We start from the raw sequence: 14,850 nt of genomic DNA on the forward strand, positions 1-14,850 counted from the left end.
ATAAATGGAACAGCTCAATTTTGCCAGTGGACACAAATTTATGTGCTAAACAATTCCCATAGAAGCAGATCCACTGTGCTTCTGGTTTCTTCTTGACCAGTGAAAGACACCTTGAGGGTGTAGGTGCTGTAAACTCAGTCCAGCGTTCACGGAGAACTGAACATGCCTGGGGCAGGGGACTGGGTTCTCCTGTTTCTAAGAACTTCTGCAGGGGCAGTGAAGCTTTACTCTAAAAGGTAAAAGAGTTTTTTCCTCTTTTTGTCTTAAACAAAGAATTGTTTCCCTCTTCTTCCTTCCTCCTCTTCCCAATATTCCTCATATATTTGAAAGCATTTCAAAGATTTTTTTTATAAAATACAGGAGAAGTATGTTCCCTTTCTGAGAATAATGTCAACTGCAAAGTAGGAGACTTGAAGAAAAAGCAAGCAACTGGAAACAGTCCTTTAAGAGGGAAACAATCAAGCAATCCTAACTACGCAGTGGCCACTACTATGTGTTGCTACTGCCTGGAGATGGCCCGAGTCACCCAGGAAACCAACCCTTCAAAATACTACTTGTTGCAAAATAAGGAACAATTTAGAGGGTATTACTGAAGGATTAATTACCTTTAAGCTACACTTTCAACATTAAGGACTTGATCTAGAACTCACTGACGGCAATGGAAAGATTACACAAATTACCCCTAGAGACAGATAAATTTTTTAAAGAACTCCATTGATGTGAAATTTTACATAGTATCATCCCACTAACTCTTAATACTTGTTGCTTTGATCTACTTCACTGCTAAAATGAGAGGGGGGAAGGAAGTTACTGTACTGATGCTCCACTTAAGGTAATAGGTAAAAAGACATCCATGTTAAATGTAATTAGTTAATACAAATTAAGATGATTACATGTTCTGTTGTCAAGATCATTCAAAGAGTTATTTGCTTTTGTCATTGAACAGTGCTGCATTAGTTCTCATAATCTGGTTAGTGCATTAGCACTAAGTAAATCCTATTGATTCAGCAGATAAAATGGACCTAAGTAATCTTTGTATTTTGCTGATTTCCCTTATATTAATTTAACATTTAACTCAGTATACAGATTATCAAAGGAGAGGTGTTGACTAATTACACATTTTTAAGAAATAAAATAATGCATCGGGGATGTTGTGTTGGTAAAAGCAGTTTTGCTGTACATTTGTAGTGTACATCAGGTGCATTTTTCATAGAAGTCCTTATTTACATGGAAGCTGTGATGAAATAGAAAAGCTGTGAATTCCAAGTAGACCAGTTATCCTAAGATAATGCTGAGTGTGGAGGCTCTTATTCCAAGATAACATTGCACAACAACTGCATGTCTCGCCAAAACAGTGGTGCAAGAGATCTGTGGGATAGAAAGGAGTCCAGAAAGTAGGAGAAAATCATGCAATTTGCCCTAATTTCCACAGGCTGTCTATAAAAGCATATTCTACCTTAAGAAAATGAAGCGCTCATTATCACTTCCCCAAGATCATTCCTCCTCTAACATTTCATTGTTTTCACCCACTCCATAGGCAGTGCAAGTAATATTTCTTTGTGACCTACACTTGCCTTCGGAACCATTTATGCTATGGATCTTCTTCCCTAGCAGTCTTTTTTTTTTTATTTACTGTGGGATTTGACTCTGGTTTTACTTGTATGTTTGGAAATGAGGAGTAATTCCACTCTGGTGCAAAAGCTGTCTGAGATCAGAAACCCACATGCCACCTAGAAAGTTCGAGTAACACAACACTCTCCTGGATAGTAATTACCTACTGTTGCTTTAGTGAGCAATAATGACGGCAATATGTGGTCCTGAGTCAGATCAAGTAGAGTAAGTAGAGAAACTGCTGAGGTAAGGTTGGTGCTGAGTGAGCTGAAAGGCACATGTCTGCTTTGTCAGGATTTATGTGTCTCTCCATCGTTTGGCAGCAGAACCTGAGGAAAATTCATTGCTTGCTTAGACGTTTCAACTACCTACAAAAGCCAGGTGGGATGAATCCAGGACTTAGGTCTGCACGCAGTGCACTGCAGAATCAGCTCCTCTTTCTCGGGAATGTGGAATTGTTTATAAAGAAATCCAAGCAGCTCTTTCAGGAGGGGCTGATGTGGTCCCATTGCAGAATAGCCATCAGCAGACTAGACAGGAACTTAATCTGGGGCAAAGGAGCCTTCGAATTTGGTCTGAACCCAGGAAAAGAGGCTTAGATCTGAATATTGCACATCTCTAGTGAGTATTCTTAATGCTGCATACCTGCTAGTCTACATTTTAGACATCTCTTCTTGTGGGACTGTAAAGGTTTTCAAATTTTCAAAGTTACATAGGATAAGAAAATTATTCTGTGTCCAGTTCTAGTCTTTACTGTTATTTAAGGGCCTCCTGAAACTCTGAGACATAAAAAACACATGACCAGAGAATCTAGATATCCATATTAAAAAAAAAAAAAAAATTAATTTACTTTCTGCCTGAAATTATTTCTGTGCAATTCCAGAGAAAAGCAGTAGAGTCACTCTTCCACACTAATAACCAATAGGGAACCCTGCCTTCAGTGGAAGAATTTGATTAAAAAGTCTGGTAATAGAACATTATTAGTAACTCTGGCTGATAAAGCAGTGCCCTTTGCAGAAAATGGTAGTTTAACGGATACCACTTTTTCACAGAGCAATTCAGCTTTCATCGAGAAGTTGATAAAACGCCAAGCAGCAGCACTGGTAGGCAGAGACAGGCCTCTAAGAGGAGATCAGGAGAAGGAAACTCTCTGTAGTTTTTGCAGCACTTGGGGACTAACAGGTCAGCCCCCAGACTCCATAGCTCCTGGGGCTCGGAAGAGTCTGCAAAGATATCTACCACTCAGGGTGGTGCGGTACTTTCCAAAGAAACTCCCTGACCTGCCTTTTTCCTTGTGTTGCCTTTTTCTTGGGAACTCCCTTGTGACGGTGTCCACATGGCCAGTCCCAGGGACAGAACAGCCCTTACCTCTATAGTTACACCTCTGCTGAATCTGGCCCAGTCTGAGATAGCCATACCCATACCTATGCTCATACCATACCCCCTACACACTCATATCCATATCTGTACCCATACCCGTACCCACACCCACGCCTCCCTCATATGCAGCTTAACTGGAGTTCAGACTCTTCCTGCAACCCCTTAGGCCATGCTATTTGCCCCAGTCAGGTCTTGCATGGCCGGGTGGGTAGATCCCCACGTACCTAATGGTGGAGGGGAGCTGGGTAGTGAGCACACCCTGCCTTGCACTGTATTGTACAGGGCACAACGGGGACCCTCGGGGTACCACCTGGGCTTTCAGCAGACAGGCAGGGAGCGCAGAATAGGAGCGTGGGTGCAGCCTGTCACCTTACTACTATGGTTTAAGCCTGTTTTAAAGGGTGTCAGTGCGCGTTGCCCATCACCCAGTCCCTTTTTGTTTATTCTTCTGAGACGTCAGAACCCATAGAGAAGCTTGCACAAAATCTGTACGGGTGGGAGCAGGCTTTGTGCCAAGCAGAGTGCTGTATGCCATTTGATATAGCATTTCCAGACGAATAAATGACTGAACCAATCCAATGGATTCTGGTGCCTGACTTTTAAGGAAAATATTCAGGCACATTCTACCCGCAATATAAAAAACATTTCCTCCACGCTGTGAGATTATCTAAATAAGCCACATCAACCCTTCCTAATTAGAGAGATGTGGTGTTATTTTTAAACCTGCCAAAAATTTTAAGCCAAATGGTGTGGGATATTATGTTTACAGGGCCTCAAAAGAGTTATTTGTCTCTGTTTATTTTATTAAATATTCCTAGACATACCCTTAGGATGACAGATCAATAAGTGCCTTTGTGGTTTCCTGATAGAAGGCAGCAATTATTTTCTTCCATTACAATATAAGCATAACGCAATTTTACTCATCTATCAAGTGTATAATGGTAATAAAGAAGCATCACCATGTGTTTATTTTACTGTCACTTTATCTTTTGTTTTGGTGATCTTCTGTTTCCATTTCACGTTCTTCCAACTGTTTGTGCCTTTCATTTGACAGGACTGGCGACCAGTTTGTCTTGCTTTAGGACACTTGTTGGGAACATGGTGGCAAAAGCCTGTCTCTGGTTTCTCTTTTCCTGTAAGGTGAATGGAGTACTTTAGACTTTCACCTGAACTTACCTGTAGAAGAAACAAAACCACAGGAACTTTACAGAGCTGAATTTGGATTTCATTTTTAGAGGTGCTTTTCCATGGATGTCAAGAGTGATTGAAGTTGAGTATCAGAGAATTGAGCTCACAATTGTTTAGCACGTAAGAGGCGCAGAAAGGCTAAACAAAGCCCATAAGATCATGACCTAACTAATGACAATTGAAATGCAGAGTTGAGATTGTCAAGGCTAAGCTCAACCCATCTTCCTCAGTTGGAGAATCACATTTAATCCATGATAGAGGTGCACACTACTGGACCGTGTCTGCAAATGAAGTAAGCAACATTTGTCTCCTCATCTAAGTACTCCTCTGCTTTGAGGAGTACCACACCAGGGCTGATAGTGACTAACTGTGACCAAATAAACTCTGCTAAAAGCCTACATCCAGTTTTCTCTTCATTATCCTGAACAGTGATTCAAAACCCTCCACAGCAGCTACCTCTCAGATATCCTTGTCCTGACTTACACAATAAACCCCCTTTACTATGATTCCAAATTTTTCTTTTAATTCAAAGCTAGTGCTGTTTCCTCCTTGCTGTCACTGAAGTGACAGCCAGGTCTTCACTGAAAGAAATTATTAGGAAGTGCTAACTGGCCACAGCTCCACTGAGGTACATCTGATATCAATCAGATGCACCATCGGATTCACTTTTCCTAACCCTGACTTCAGTGAGTCCAGGTTTTGGCTTCTTATGTATTTCACTTAAACACAACTGGAATTGTTTTCTTTTGATTTTATAAAGTTTTCCATGAGTGAAGCACAGTTGTGTCTCGATTTATATGTTGTGGTTGGTTGACTTTGCCACTGGAATAAGTGAAGCACAGTTGTGTCTTGATTTATATGTTGTGGTTGGTTGACTTTGCTGTGCAACTAAGCTCTGACGGGCACTTTTCCCATGGGTGAGCAATACCTGCTTTGGTCCCTATGAGTCCTTCTGATGTTTATAAAGGGGCTCCTTAAACTTCATAGGTTTCCATAGCCTAAGCATATATTGGATCTGTCTCTGGATTCACACCTGGATTCACATCTTTAAGATTTCTTATTGTTGAGGTTATCAGGACAACTAACAGAAAGACAGGCGTACAATAGCATGACCACATAAACTTCATTCCTTTAGGAAACAAGGCTAAAAACTAACACATTTTGTCAGCCACATCAAGATGAATTGAAGTATTTTTTTAAAAAATGCTTAAAATCTGAGAAGAATGAGTTGAGGAAGTGTTTTGGATGTTTTATTCTGGTTTATTTTGGTCTAATTCCACCTTTAGCAGCCTCAGACTAAACAGTCCTGAGGGACAGTCACTGAAAAAAATGGACTACCCAAAGTCCAACAAAATTATGTACAATTGTCTTGTGGGACTTTTTTTGATAACATGAAATGGCCTTCATCAATCAGACTCTAACTGTAAATTATCAGATAGCACTCCCTTGCAAACATTGCTAAAGGCTCATTTTTCTTTTTAATGTTGAAGCTAGCAGTATACCATATTTACTGCTGTACCGTTTTCACTGTCCTATGACTTAATCTCACAGTGGTCAGTTCCTTTCACTTGCATCAGCGGTCTGTGGTTTCATTCTCGCAACATCAAAGAGAAAGATCATCTTGGCTACATTGCAAAAAGCAAGTTTTGAATTTTGCCAGAATAAACTGTGACAAACTCTCACAGTTTGTAAAAGCTTTCTTTTAAGTTGAAGGTGACTTACAAAAGGGGAAAAATGGGTTATGCCCTCATGTGCGTTTTTATAATGTACAAAAAAGGGCCTAAGAAGAGTTGAGGGGTTTGGGACTCTTTTTTAATTGTTATTTTATCTCCAGCAAAATCAAGGAAGACCAGATTTGACACTCCTGACACAAATATAAGAAATAATGTGCTTTCCTTCTTCTGCCTGCTCCTTCCCTTCCTTCACCTTCCAACTTTGCAGGTTTATTTTACACACCTGAGAAAAACAGGTGTATAAAGGATGCTTGGCAAATTCTTGCCAATCTTTTTGGCCAACTGAAACCTGAAAAAACTCACAGGACACTTTTTATTGGAGCCTTAATGAGTCCTCTGGAAGAAAGCAAAGGAAATGGAATGGCAAAGCTTGACAGTCTTGATATTTCGGTGTCAAGCAAACAATCAGGACAAAAATTTCTGACTGCCTTTATGCCATTTAAAGGAACCACAAGAAATCACAGAAACATTTTTCTCTTTATCAATTTAATGTAGCAGAAATCAGAGTTCTGATGACATTTCTTGAAAATGGGCAACTAAAATAAACCGTCTGCAGTATAAGACATTCAGTTCTGATATGCAAAGCAGCAGCAGACTCTGGAAAAGCTTTTGAAACAGGAAAGTACTTCCCAGCATGTGAAAAGTGGCAAATTATTCTGTCAATATTTTAATGGTATACTTTGCTATGAAAAGATCACCTTATGAAACAGGTGTATAGGCAAGTACAGAATGAAATAAGTTAAAGGCCACGAGCTTTAAAGACAGTCACTCACAAATAAAATACCCCAGGAATAAGGAAAAAAAAGTACTTTCAGAGAAGAACAATGTTCATTGTTAAAAACGAACTGAAAAATGAAAAAAGGGATATTAAGACCTGAAATGAAAAATTAGGACAGCAATAACACAGTGAAGAAAGATAAGAAGTTACTGTGCTGCATGTTTGCTAACTTGCTTTTAGTTCCTGAAAATTGCCTTTCCCCCCAAAAAAAGGGAATTAAATGCTATGTCTGTTGTCATTGCTGTATCAGCATCCACCGGCAATGCCTACATCTGTGTTGAACACCTGGAGCCTGCGATAAGCAGTCGTCCCCTGAATGCCGAGGCTGTTGTGATGATGCTCAGACTGGGCCGGATCCCAGCTCTGAGCACGTTCCCGCTGCTGGGGAGAAGCCACAGCAGCTCTGTAACGGATACTTCTCCCCAGACCACCCCGTCTCACCCCTGGCAGTGAAGAGCAGCCCTTCTCTTTCACGCAAGATGCTCCCAGCTCCAATGGGGCATGTGCCACCGCCCCGTCCTGATGTCATAGAATCATAGAATGGTCTGGGCTGAAAGGGACCTCCAAAGATCACCCAGTTCCTGTACTGGGCAGCCATGCTGAGGAAGACTCTGGTGGTATAGGGGTGATGAAGGCCTGTGGTTCCCACCCTCACCAGGAGCCATCCCAACAAAGGGGAGTGACGGATCCCATCCAGCTCCAAATGTAGGTTGAGCTGTTGCTCCATCCTGACACAGGCCTCATCCTGGCTCGCAAGGCTGAGCAGAGTCCCATCATAACAGTTCTGGCCCTGCCCTCTGGTAGAGAACAGTGTGCCACCCCTGAGCTCCAATCTTCTTGTATTTGAGAAAAGAAAGCTCCCCAGAGAGGACATTTAAGGCCTCGCTGCATAAGCAGGTACAACTGAAAGCTCTAATGTTTCATGTTTCAAAATAAATGTTAAAAGTACCCAATTCCCAGATTCTGTATTTCCTTTACAAGAACTGACACCGGCACAGACACTGGCCGGAAGGGAAGAAATAACTTCTGTGCTTCATTCACATACAATATTTCAGATGGTTGGAAAGCAGCAACCACCTGAACACATGGTGTACAGAGAGGCAACCCCCCCATCTGAGACTACCGGTATCCTCATTCAGATACACTTTTCATAGACACTTCTTTCATTAAGAAAACTGATTTCAGTGGGACCGTTTATGTATCAAGCATGAGTAATTGTATTACAATCTGGCTCATCATGGCATGTTCCAAACCAGCCCTTTCATTTTTTTTCTAAGGAGGGCAGTGATTCAGCATTAACATAGTTTAAAATATGAGTGGTATTTTCAGGGACTCCTCAGTGCACATGGTTACTAATGTTAATGAATACTTTTTTGAAATATTAAAAGAAATAACTGCCTCAATGTTCCATTTATCTGCATCACAGTCTCTCAAGAAAAATAATTACTTATAAATTAAAAAAAAATTTTTTTTCCCCCCAGTTCAACTAATACTTTTTTAGCACCATAAGGACCTCAGTGATTTTCATACTCAATTTACAGGAACTAATCCTTACAGAGATGAATCATCAGCAGTGACAAGTAATCTGAAATGATCAGAGACTTACATTTTGTAACTGGAACTAAGGGGACGGCTACCTGGCAATGGAGTAGGCAAAGAGAGAAGGAGAGTCCCAAAATGTAAAAAATTAATTGTCACTTACCCTGTTCAAGCAGTATTTGCTCTCTTTCCCATAAAAGTGCTGGAGACATTTCATGTTCTGCTTGTCGACAATCTTGTTGAAGAACTCGTTGATGGTTCGCACGGAGACGGCGCAGACAGCAGATCTGTTGGTTGGTTCGGAGGAGTCTGGTTTGCTTTGAGCAAAAACGCCATAGAGAATATCATCGTTCAACCCAAGGCCCATTTCGTGGGCTAGAGCTGCACCTGGCTTGCTTACATAGGCAGCTTGCAAAATGTTGAATACCTCCTTTCGGATGGACCTCTTCCTCCGCTTTTCGGTAAAAATACACTCAAGAGGCATTTCCATGTAAGAACGCATCTCTGAGTCTAAAGTGCAGAAGCGGATGATTCTAGTGTGAAAAGCCTGGGAGTCAAGAGATTCTCTCTGGACAGTCAGAAAATAGACGAAGTGATCATTTTCAAAGGCATGGACATACCTAACGGGATACGAGTCGCGGAACTGAGGGAGGATATCTATATAAGACTGATCTGTGAGAAATTCAAAACCATCCTGTGTTTCTTTTAACCTTCTGACCGATATTGAATGCAGCACATGAGGAGGCTGAAATGTAGATGTCACAGTATTTCCAACAAAGAAGTTGACAAACCGGACCTTTTCGGTCACCAAAACTTTGGTTCCTAAAGTGCTTACAACACAGTCAGGACAATTATCTGCTTCTCCATCCACCCGGGGTGAATACATGCAGTGCACCTCGCTTTCGATGTCAGCAGGGTTGTCAGGGTGAATGATGTGACGGTGGCAGATGCCTCCGGACACACTACCACAGCTGATGAGCTGATCATCATAATAAGTTTCTAAGAGCAGTGCCATGTTGACATTATCCTTCCATACGCTGTTAGATAAATTGGCTTTATCTTTGCAGTCTTCGCATGGCGCGCAGTCAGGGTTTTCCAAAATGGGCCCAGTCTTGTACACAGAAATGTTCTGGAGAGTTTCATTTAGTACATAAATCTTGTTGACTGCTCCAATATAAACATGACGCTTGTATAAAACTACATTCTGAATCGGTGTTTCTGCGATGAAGTTAGGAAGATCATATTTTACACTCAAATTCATCTCTGATTTTTTAGCTGCTTCTTTGCATTGTCCATGGCTCCGCTGCAGCAAGGCAAACAGGAATACGATAAACCCAGAAGGATATGCAGTAAAAGGCTTCATTGTCAGCAATTTAATCTGTCAAAATATATTTAAAGGAAAGAGTGGTTATATTTCATGTACTAAAACATCAGTTTATCAGTCAACAGAAATCCACTTCTAGGCTGCATGTATTAGCTGAACTATTTCAGTTTAAGAAGTGTCATAATCTTGCTTAGGGTCATTAATAGTCTTGTGCTAGAAACTGCTACAATTACTGTTCTTCATGGGTACCCATTTCACTGCTTTCAGAACAATTCACAGAAGGTTTTTCTTACGATGAATTTTGCAAGACCCCTCGGTGTGTTGTACAGCAGCAGAAGAGAGATGACTACTTCCACATTGGCATTAAACCAGCTGACTGATACGGTTTAGAAGAAGATGGTGCACAGGTAGCTGAAAGCAAATCTGCTCAGGACACAACTGCACACAAAGCAGTTGTAGCGCTTCAGTGTGTGGATAAAAGATATTTGGCAAGTTCCTCAAGGGGCTAAGCTGGTTCTTAGCACAGCTGCTCAAAAATGAGAAATAGGAAAGACATGAAATAATGTGAAGATTTGAGCGGGAAGTGGGCTTCTCTTTTATTCTGTTGACATTTTTGATTAACCAAGGAAGAGACTTTTCTCCACCAGACCAAAGGAAGAAACCCCTCTCTCTCTCCGTCCAGCTCCCCAAATCACTGTCTTTCGTAAGGGCCCAGTTTGGAAAAAAGAATACTTTTTTCAGCCAGCTCTACTTCTTGGAATAGTCATTCTCCCTAGTGTTGACAAGGTTTTGTAATATATTGTTAGAATATTTTATGCATCATGTGGTGCCTGGCATGTGCAAGTTTTATTTTAGGCCCTGTACCACAGCAGTTAAGTCACCCTGGTGAACCTTTACAAGATACAGGCGTATCACTGTATTGTAAACAAAGGGGTATCAAGTGACCTACAGCCATTAACTAATGAAATCAAAAAACCTAGCACTTTTCTTTTTTTTACTTCTCCGCACAATTGTTTGATGTGGCTTGAAAAACCAAAGGCAGATGACTAGTGTGATATTTCACCCCCTCGGAAGATCAATTAAATGAACTGTGGTTATGAGCGTTTCGGTGCAGTGTCCACGCTATGGCCTGTCACACCAGACATTTTCTGTTAATGCCATGACACAGTTGTTAAGCCAAATTTAGTTTCTTCATGGAGAAAACAACTATGCATTCTAACAGCAATATGATCACATACTTTGGGAAAATACTTATAGTTTGGCTACAGTTAAGCAATTGTTGCTAATAGAGAAATGCTTATGACCACTGAAAGGATTTTAAATAGACAACCTTGAAAATTACAAACTACTAACAGGAACCAGGAGCTCTGTATTGGCTTTTTCTTTCTTTGGCTTTTTCTTTAAGCAAAATGGAAAGATGACTATAGACCAGAACTGTTTCAGCTGTGTATAAATTCAGTGTTTTCACTAGATTGGTTAAAATAATCCATCAATAATTCTCCTGCATTCCTTGTGACATTTTATTTCAGCATTCACTGAACTCTTTCTGTGGCTTACCTCATTAATTACACAAAATAACAGGTTCTGGAAACAAAGAATTGTTCCTCCTCCCTGTTATCTGGTAAGAATCATGATCGAGAGCTGGGGATAAAAATCAAACACAAGCTATTTGCAAGTATTAGCTGGTAAGAACAAGTCACACTTCTGGTATTGAGAAATGAAGATCTTCCTTCAAATCAATAACATTTTCTGATATTAATTAGTGATAACAGAATCCTAGAAACAAATGAAACATGGATTTAAGTTTAAAAGAAAAAGAAAAGAAAAAAGAGCAGGGATATTGCTATAATTAGAAAATGGCCCCAGTACAGAGAGTGCTGACTTCTATATTGTATAGGGCAGGAAACCGTTTTCTCATCCTCTGAAACTTCTTGCTATTACAGAATTTTTCCTGCTCTGTGCTGGGATGAAACCGAGAGCTTTCAAAGTTTATGTGAAGCTCCCAGAAGTCACACCCTATCCAAGAACAACCGTGTTCACGTCCCTGCCTCGCCAGTGCTGAGCGAAGGTCCCAGCAATGGGAGGAGTGGGAGCCTGGTCTGACTGCCTGCCTCCTTTCAGCCAGCACTCCCACCCAAGAAACAGCTAAAACTGATAGATTCCTGCAGATTCACTTCTGACGAGTCAACATGTTCTGACAAATACTAGATTAAGCAGAAAATTCCAAAAGTGCTCTATTTCTGACACAACGCGGAGGCAGGTATATTGTTTACTGCAACGAGTTTGAACCCACGTAACAGAGGTGGCACTGCAGTGGAGAGAGAAAACAATAGGTGGGACAATAATTAGATGAGGATGAGGCTGATCGACCACCAATACAGGAAAAAAGATGCAAGGTTACTTGACAGGCACCTACTTTGTTGCAGTATATTCTGTGCTATGTTCTTGTTTTAATATGTTCCCAAATAGATTTCCCACCCAGTACGCCCCTCAGTCTTCAGTTTACAATCCTCCCCATTCTTCCAGTGCCTGAAAAAGAGGATCCCTAGCTGTTCAACAGTAAATACCAGTGTGCACTGCAGAGGGACTTAGAGCCATAAATACTGTCTGACTTATTCTTTCCCTCAAACCACATCTTGGGGTGTGAGGCCAGTATCCTCGGATAGGCTACTCTGCCTACACGCAGTCGGTGAAACAGCGCTAGTTTGAATCTGTGCTCCGGAGACAGAAAATCCCTCCTTAGACTCCTTTAGCAAATGAGATCCGAAGCAAAGAGCTTAACAGCAAGAGCAAGGGCGGGATTCAGTGTAATGCAAAGGATGCCAGGAATAATAGGTACTGTATTTCGCCACTACAGGAAGGAAAATATGAGCAATAAATGGAAACCAAGTCGTCTTTGCTCTCATATCTGAGCTCCATCATTGTGTCTTCCTTTGTATGCTTTTGAGGTGTTTCAAGCATCCTCCCAGACAGAAACCTGCTGATTCCCACCTATGGGAAGCTCAGGCTCAGATTTATGGGCAGCTCTAGGGAAGATGGTTCCCCACAATACATGTCTCTAGCACACTGTGTATCTTTCCTGAAGGTGCCTTAAATCAGAAGACGTGCTCTACTGTGAGACATTTATAGCTTAGGGAGGACATAGGAGTTACGTGAAGAGTACAGTGTGCAACTCCTTTTTTTAGGCATTTGTTTTTTCACAGTCCTCACATCACATACACTCCGCTGTTCCTCAGTGAGACTCCCGTGACGTTTGGTGCCTCTTTCTACCTGTATTTGACCCAGGGTCTTTCTCTATTCCACTGCTGCAGCCTGCAGCACAGAGCTGCTTTTTTGTAACCTCCAGACCAGGTCATTGCAAACACACTTCACTTGAATAAATCCTGAAGCAGCAGGAAAACTTTGGAAAATTAAAAAATCAGTCCCACCTCTCTTCAAAGGTCCAATAGTCCCAGTTCTCCTTAGCACATACTCAAATGTCATTTCAGTTGAACTTAAGCACTTAAAGAGTTTTGCTGAATTGGAACCAAAATACTTAGGCTATAGATGCACTTTTTGAATACAGGTCAAAGAACTAGTTGCTGCCTATCAGTTCCAAAAGGAAAACAAGTAATCCCTTTGTTTCTCTACTTGGTTTGAATGATGGATGTTGTTCATTCTTTTGTGACCTTCCCGTGACTTGTGTGTCAGCGTGTCTTTCATGTGTCTACAGAAGACTTGTAAGCTTTGGCCTGTGATAACTATCAGCAAGCAATAGCTGTGGATGGATTATTTCTTTTGTAAGAGATATTTTCAAAGCCTGTGTCATGATGTGCTCATTTTTCCATCCCTCAGCAGACACTAGCTTGTGTAACTGATGAGAAAATGGATTTTGGTCAACCGTTGCAAGTGGCTAGTAATGATGTGTCATATTAGTGTGCCTGGCAACCTCAAGTGCTATGGCTGATGCTTCCCACCAGGCTTGGTCTTGAGTGTTTGTGTACCATTAACGGCTTCCCAACGGCAATCTTTTTCCTACAAGTTTCATTCTCCCTAATTATGGCCTGGGTGATAATTTGTAAACATTGAACATGATGTCTCTTCTTCACACTGCCACCGTACTGACAAGTCAGGCCTGGCCTTATTGTGGAATAATGTTCAAGCTGTCATATGCAAGGAAGCCAGAAAACAGAGTCAAACTTGTTTTCCTAGCCCTCATTTCAACAACTCGGGTCCCATTTAACTCTGATCACAAAACACTCCATGGATCTGCACAAGCTAAGACAACATGCTGACATGAAAGCAAGCATTTTGTAGGTTGGTTGGTGCATCTCATTTTTCCTTGCTTTGTTACAGAAAAGGAAATGACAGGGTCCTGCGTATCCCACATAGAGCATGTTTGTACAAGAACACATTTAGTCCTCAGATAGGTCATTTCTCTATTGTCAGCAAATGGTAGCCTTTTCCCTTCTTTAAGGAAATAGTTGATAGTATAGTTTTATATTTTTTCCAGTGGGATAGCACATCTTGTTACTATGGGCTCTGACAGACTTGCGGTGGCAAATTTATATAGGATAACCATAGCGATTACTGCTTCTGAGGGCTCAGTTTGCTTTACTATCCTGGACCAAAATACATGCCAGTTCAGGACCTGATTCCCTGTGGATCAGACACCCTGCCATGGAGACAGCAGCATCATTTAACAGGACAGGGCAACTGAGAGGGGGAGATGATAACAGCTCCATCCATTCAACTTTAATCTGTTGTTGCAAATCTGTCACAGCACTGGCATCAGCTTCAACAGACTAAGCTCACAGTGGACGTGTCTTCATCAGACTTTTCAATTAACTGATTGCATCTGTAGACAAGATTGGTTATATGTAAAACACTTATTGAGGTTAACCTATTTTCTATGTCCACAGATTAAAAATGTTGTTAAGTCAGAATTGCTAACCTGAATTAGCTACCTTGAGTTAAAATAACAGAGAGAACAAAGAAATTTGAGAGAGTAAGTCAGCAACAAACATACAAATGATCCCCGAGTTGAATTCAAATGGCTAATCTGAGTTAAAATCCATGTTCCCTTGTCTTCAGCACTATTTTAACTCTAGTTTAGGTTACTCATCCTGATTAGGATGGGAACGTAACTTTCCTGCAGCGTGATATTGTACACTAACATGATGCATTTTCCCAGTGCATAGAGTCACAGGACTTAGTAGCAGTGATTTAGGTCATAAATTCATCCATAACAGAGCTGGGAGGTTTCTATGGTACTCCCAAGAGGTGTGTGTGCATGCAGATGGCTGATGGTGAAGAAC

At 41.1% G+C, this 14,850-nt stretch overlaps 1 protein-coding gene across 1 annotated transcript in view; it reads right to left on the minus strand.

Annotated features, from left to right (window-relative positions):
• MET (MET proto-oncogene, receptor tyrosine kinase) overlaps window positions 1–14,850 on the minus strand; it is a 112,099-nt gene that overhangs the window by 83,696 nt on the left and 13,553 nt on the right. The window contains exon 2 of the mRNA XM_009286818.2: window positions 8,393–9,607. Within this exon, the coding sequence (XP_009285093.1) occupies window positions 8,393–9,592 (1,200 nt within the window). The 5' untranslated portion in view covers window positions 9,593–9,607. The remainder of the gene's footprint in view (window positions 1–8,392; window positions 9,608–14,850) is intronic.

This window comes from Aptenodytes forsteri, unplaced genomic scaffold (genome assembly GCF_000699145.1).
Source record: "Aptenodytes forsteri isolate BGI_AS27 unplaced genomic scaffold, ASM69914v1 Scaffold166, whole genome shotgun sequence".
NCBI lineage: Eukaryota > Metazoa > Chordata > Aves > Sphenisciformes > Spheniscidae > Aptenodytes > Aptenodytes forsteri.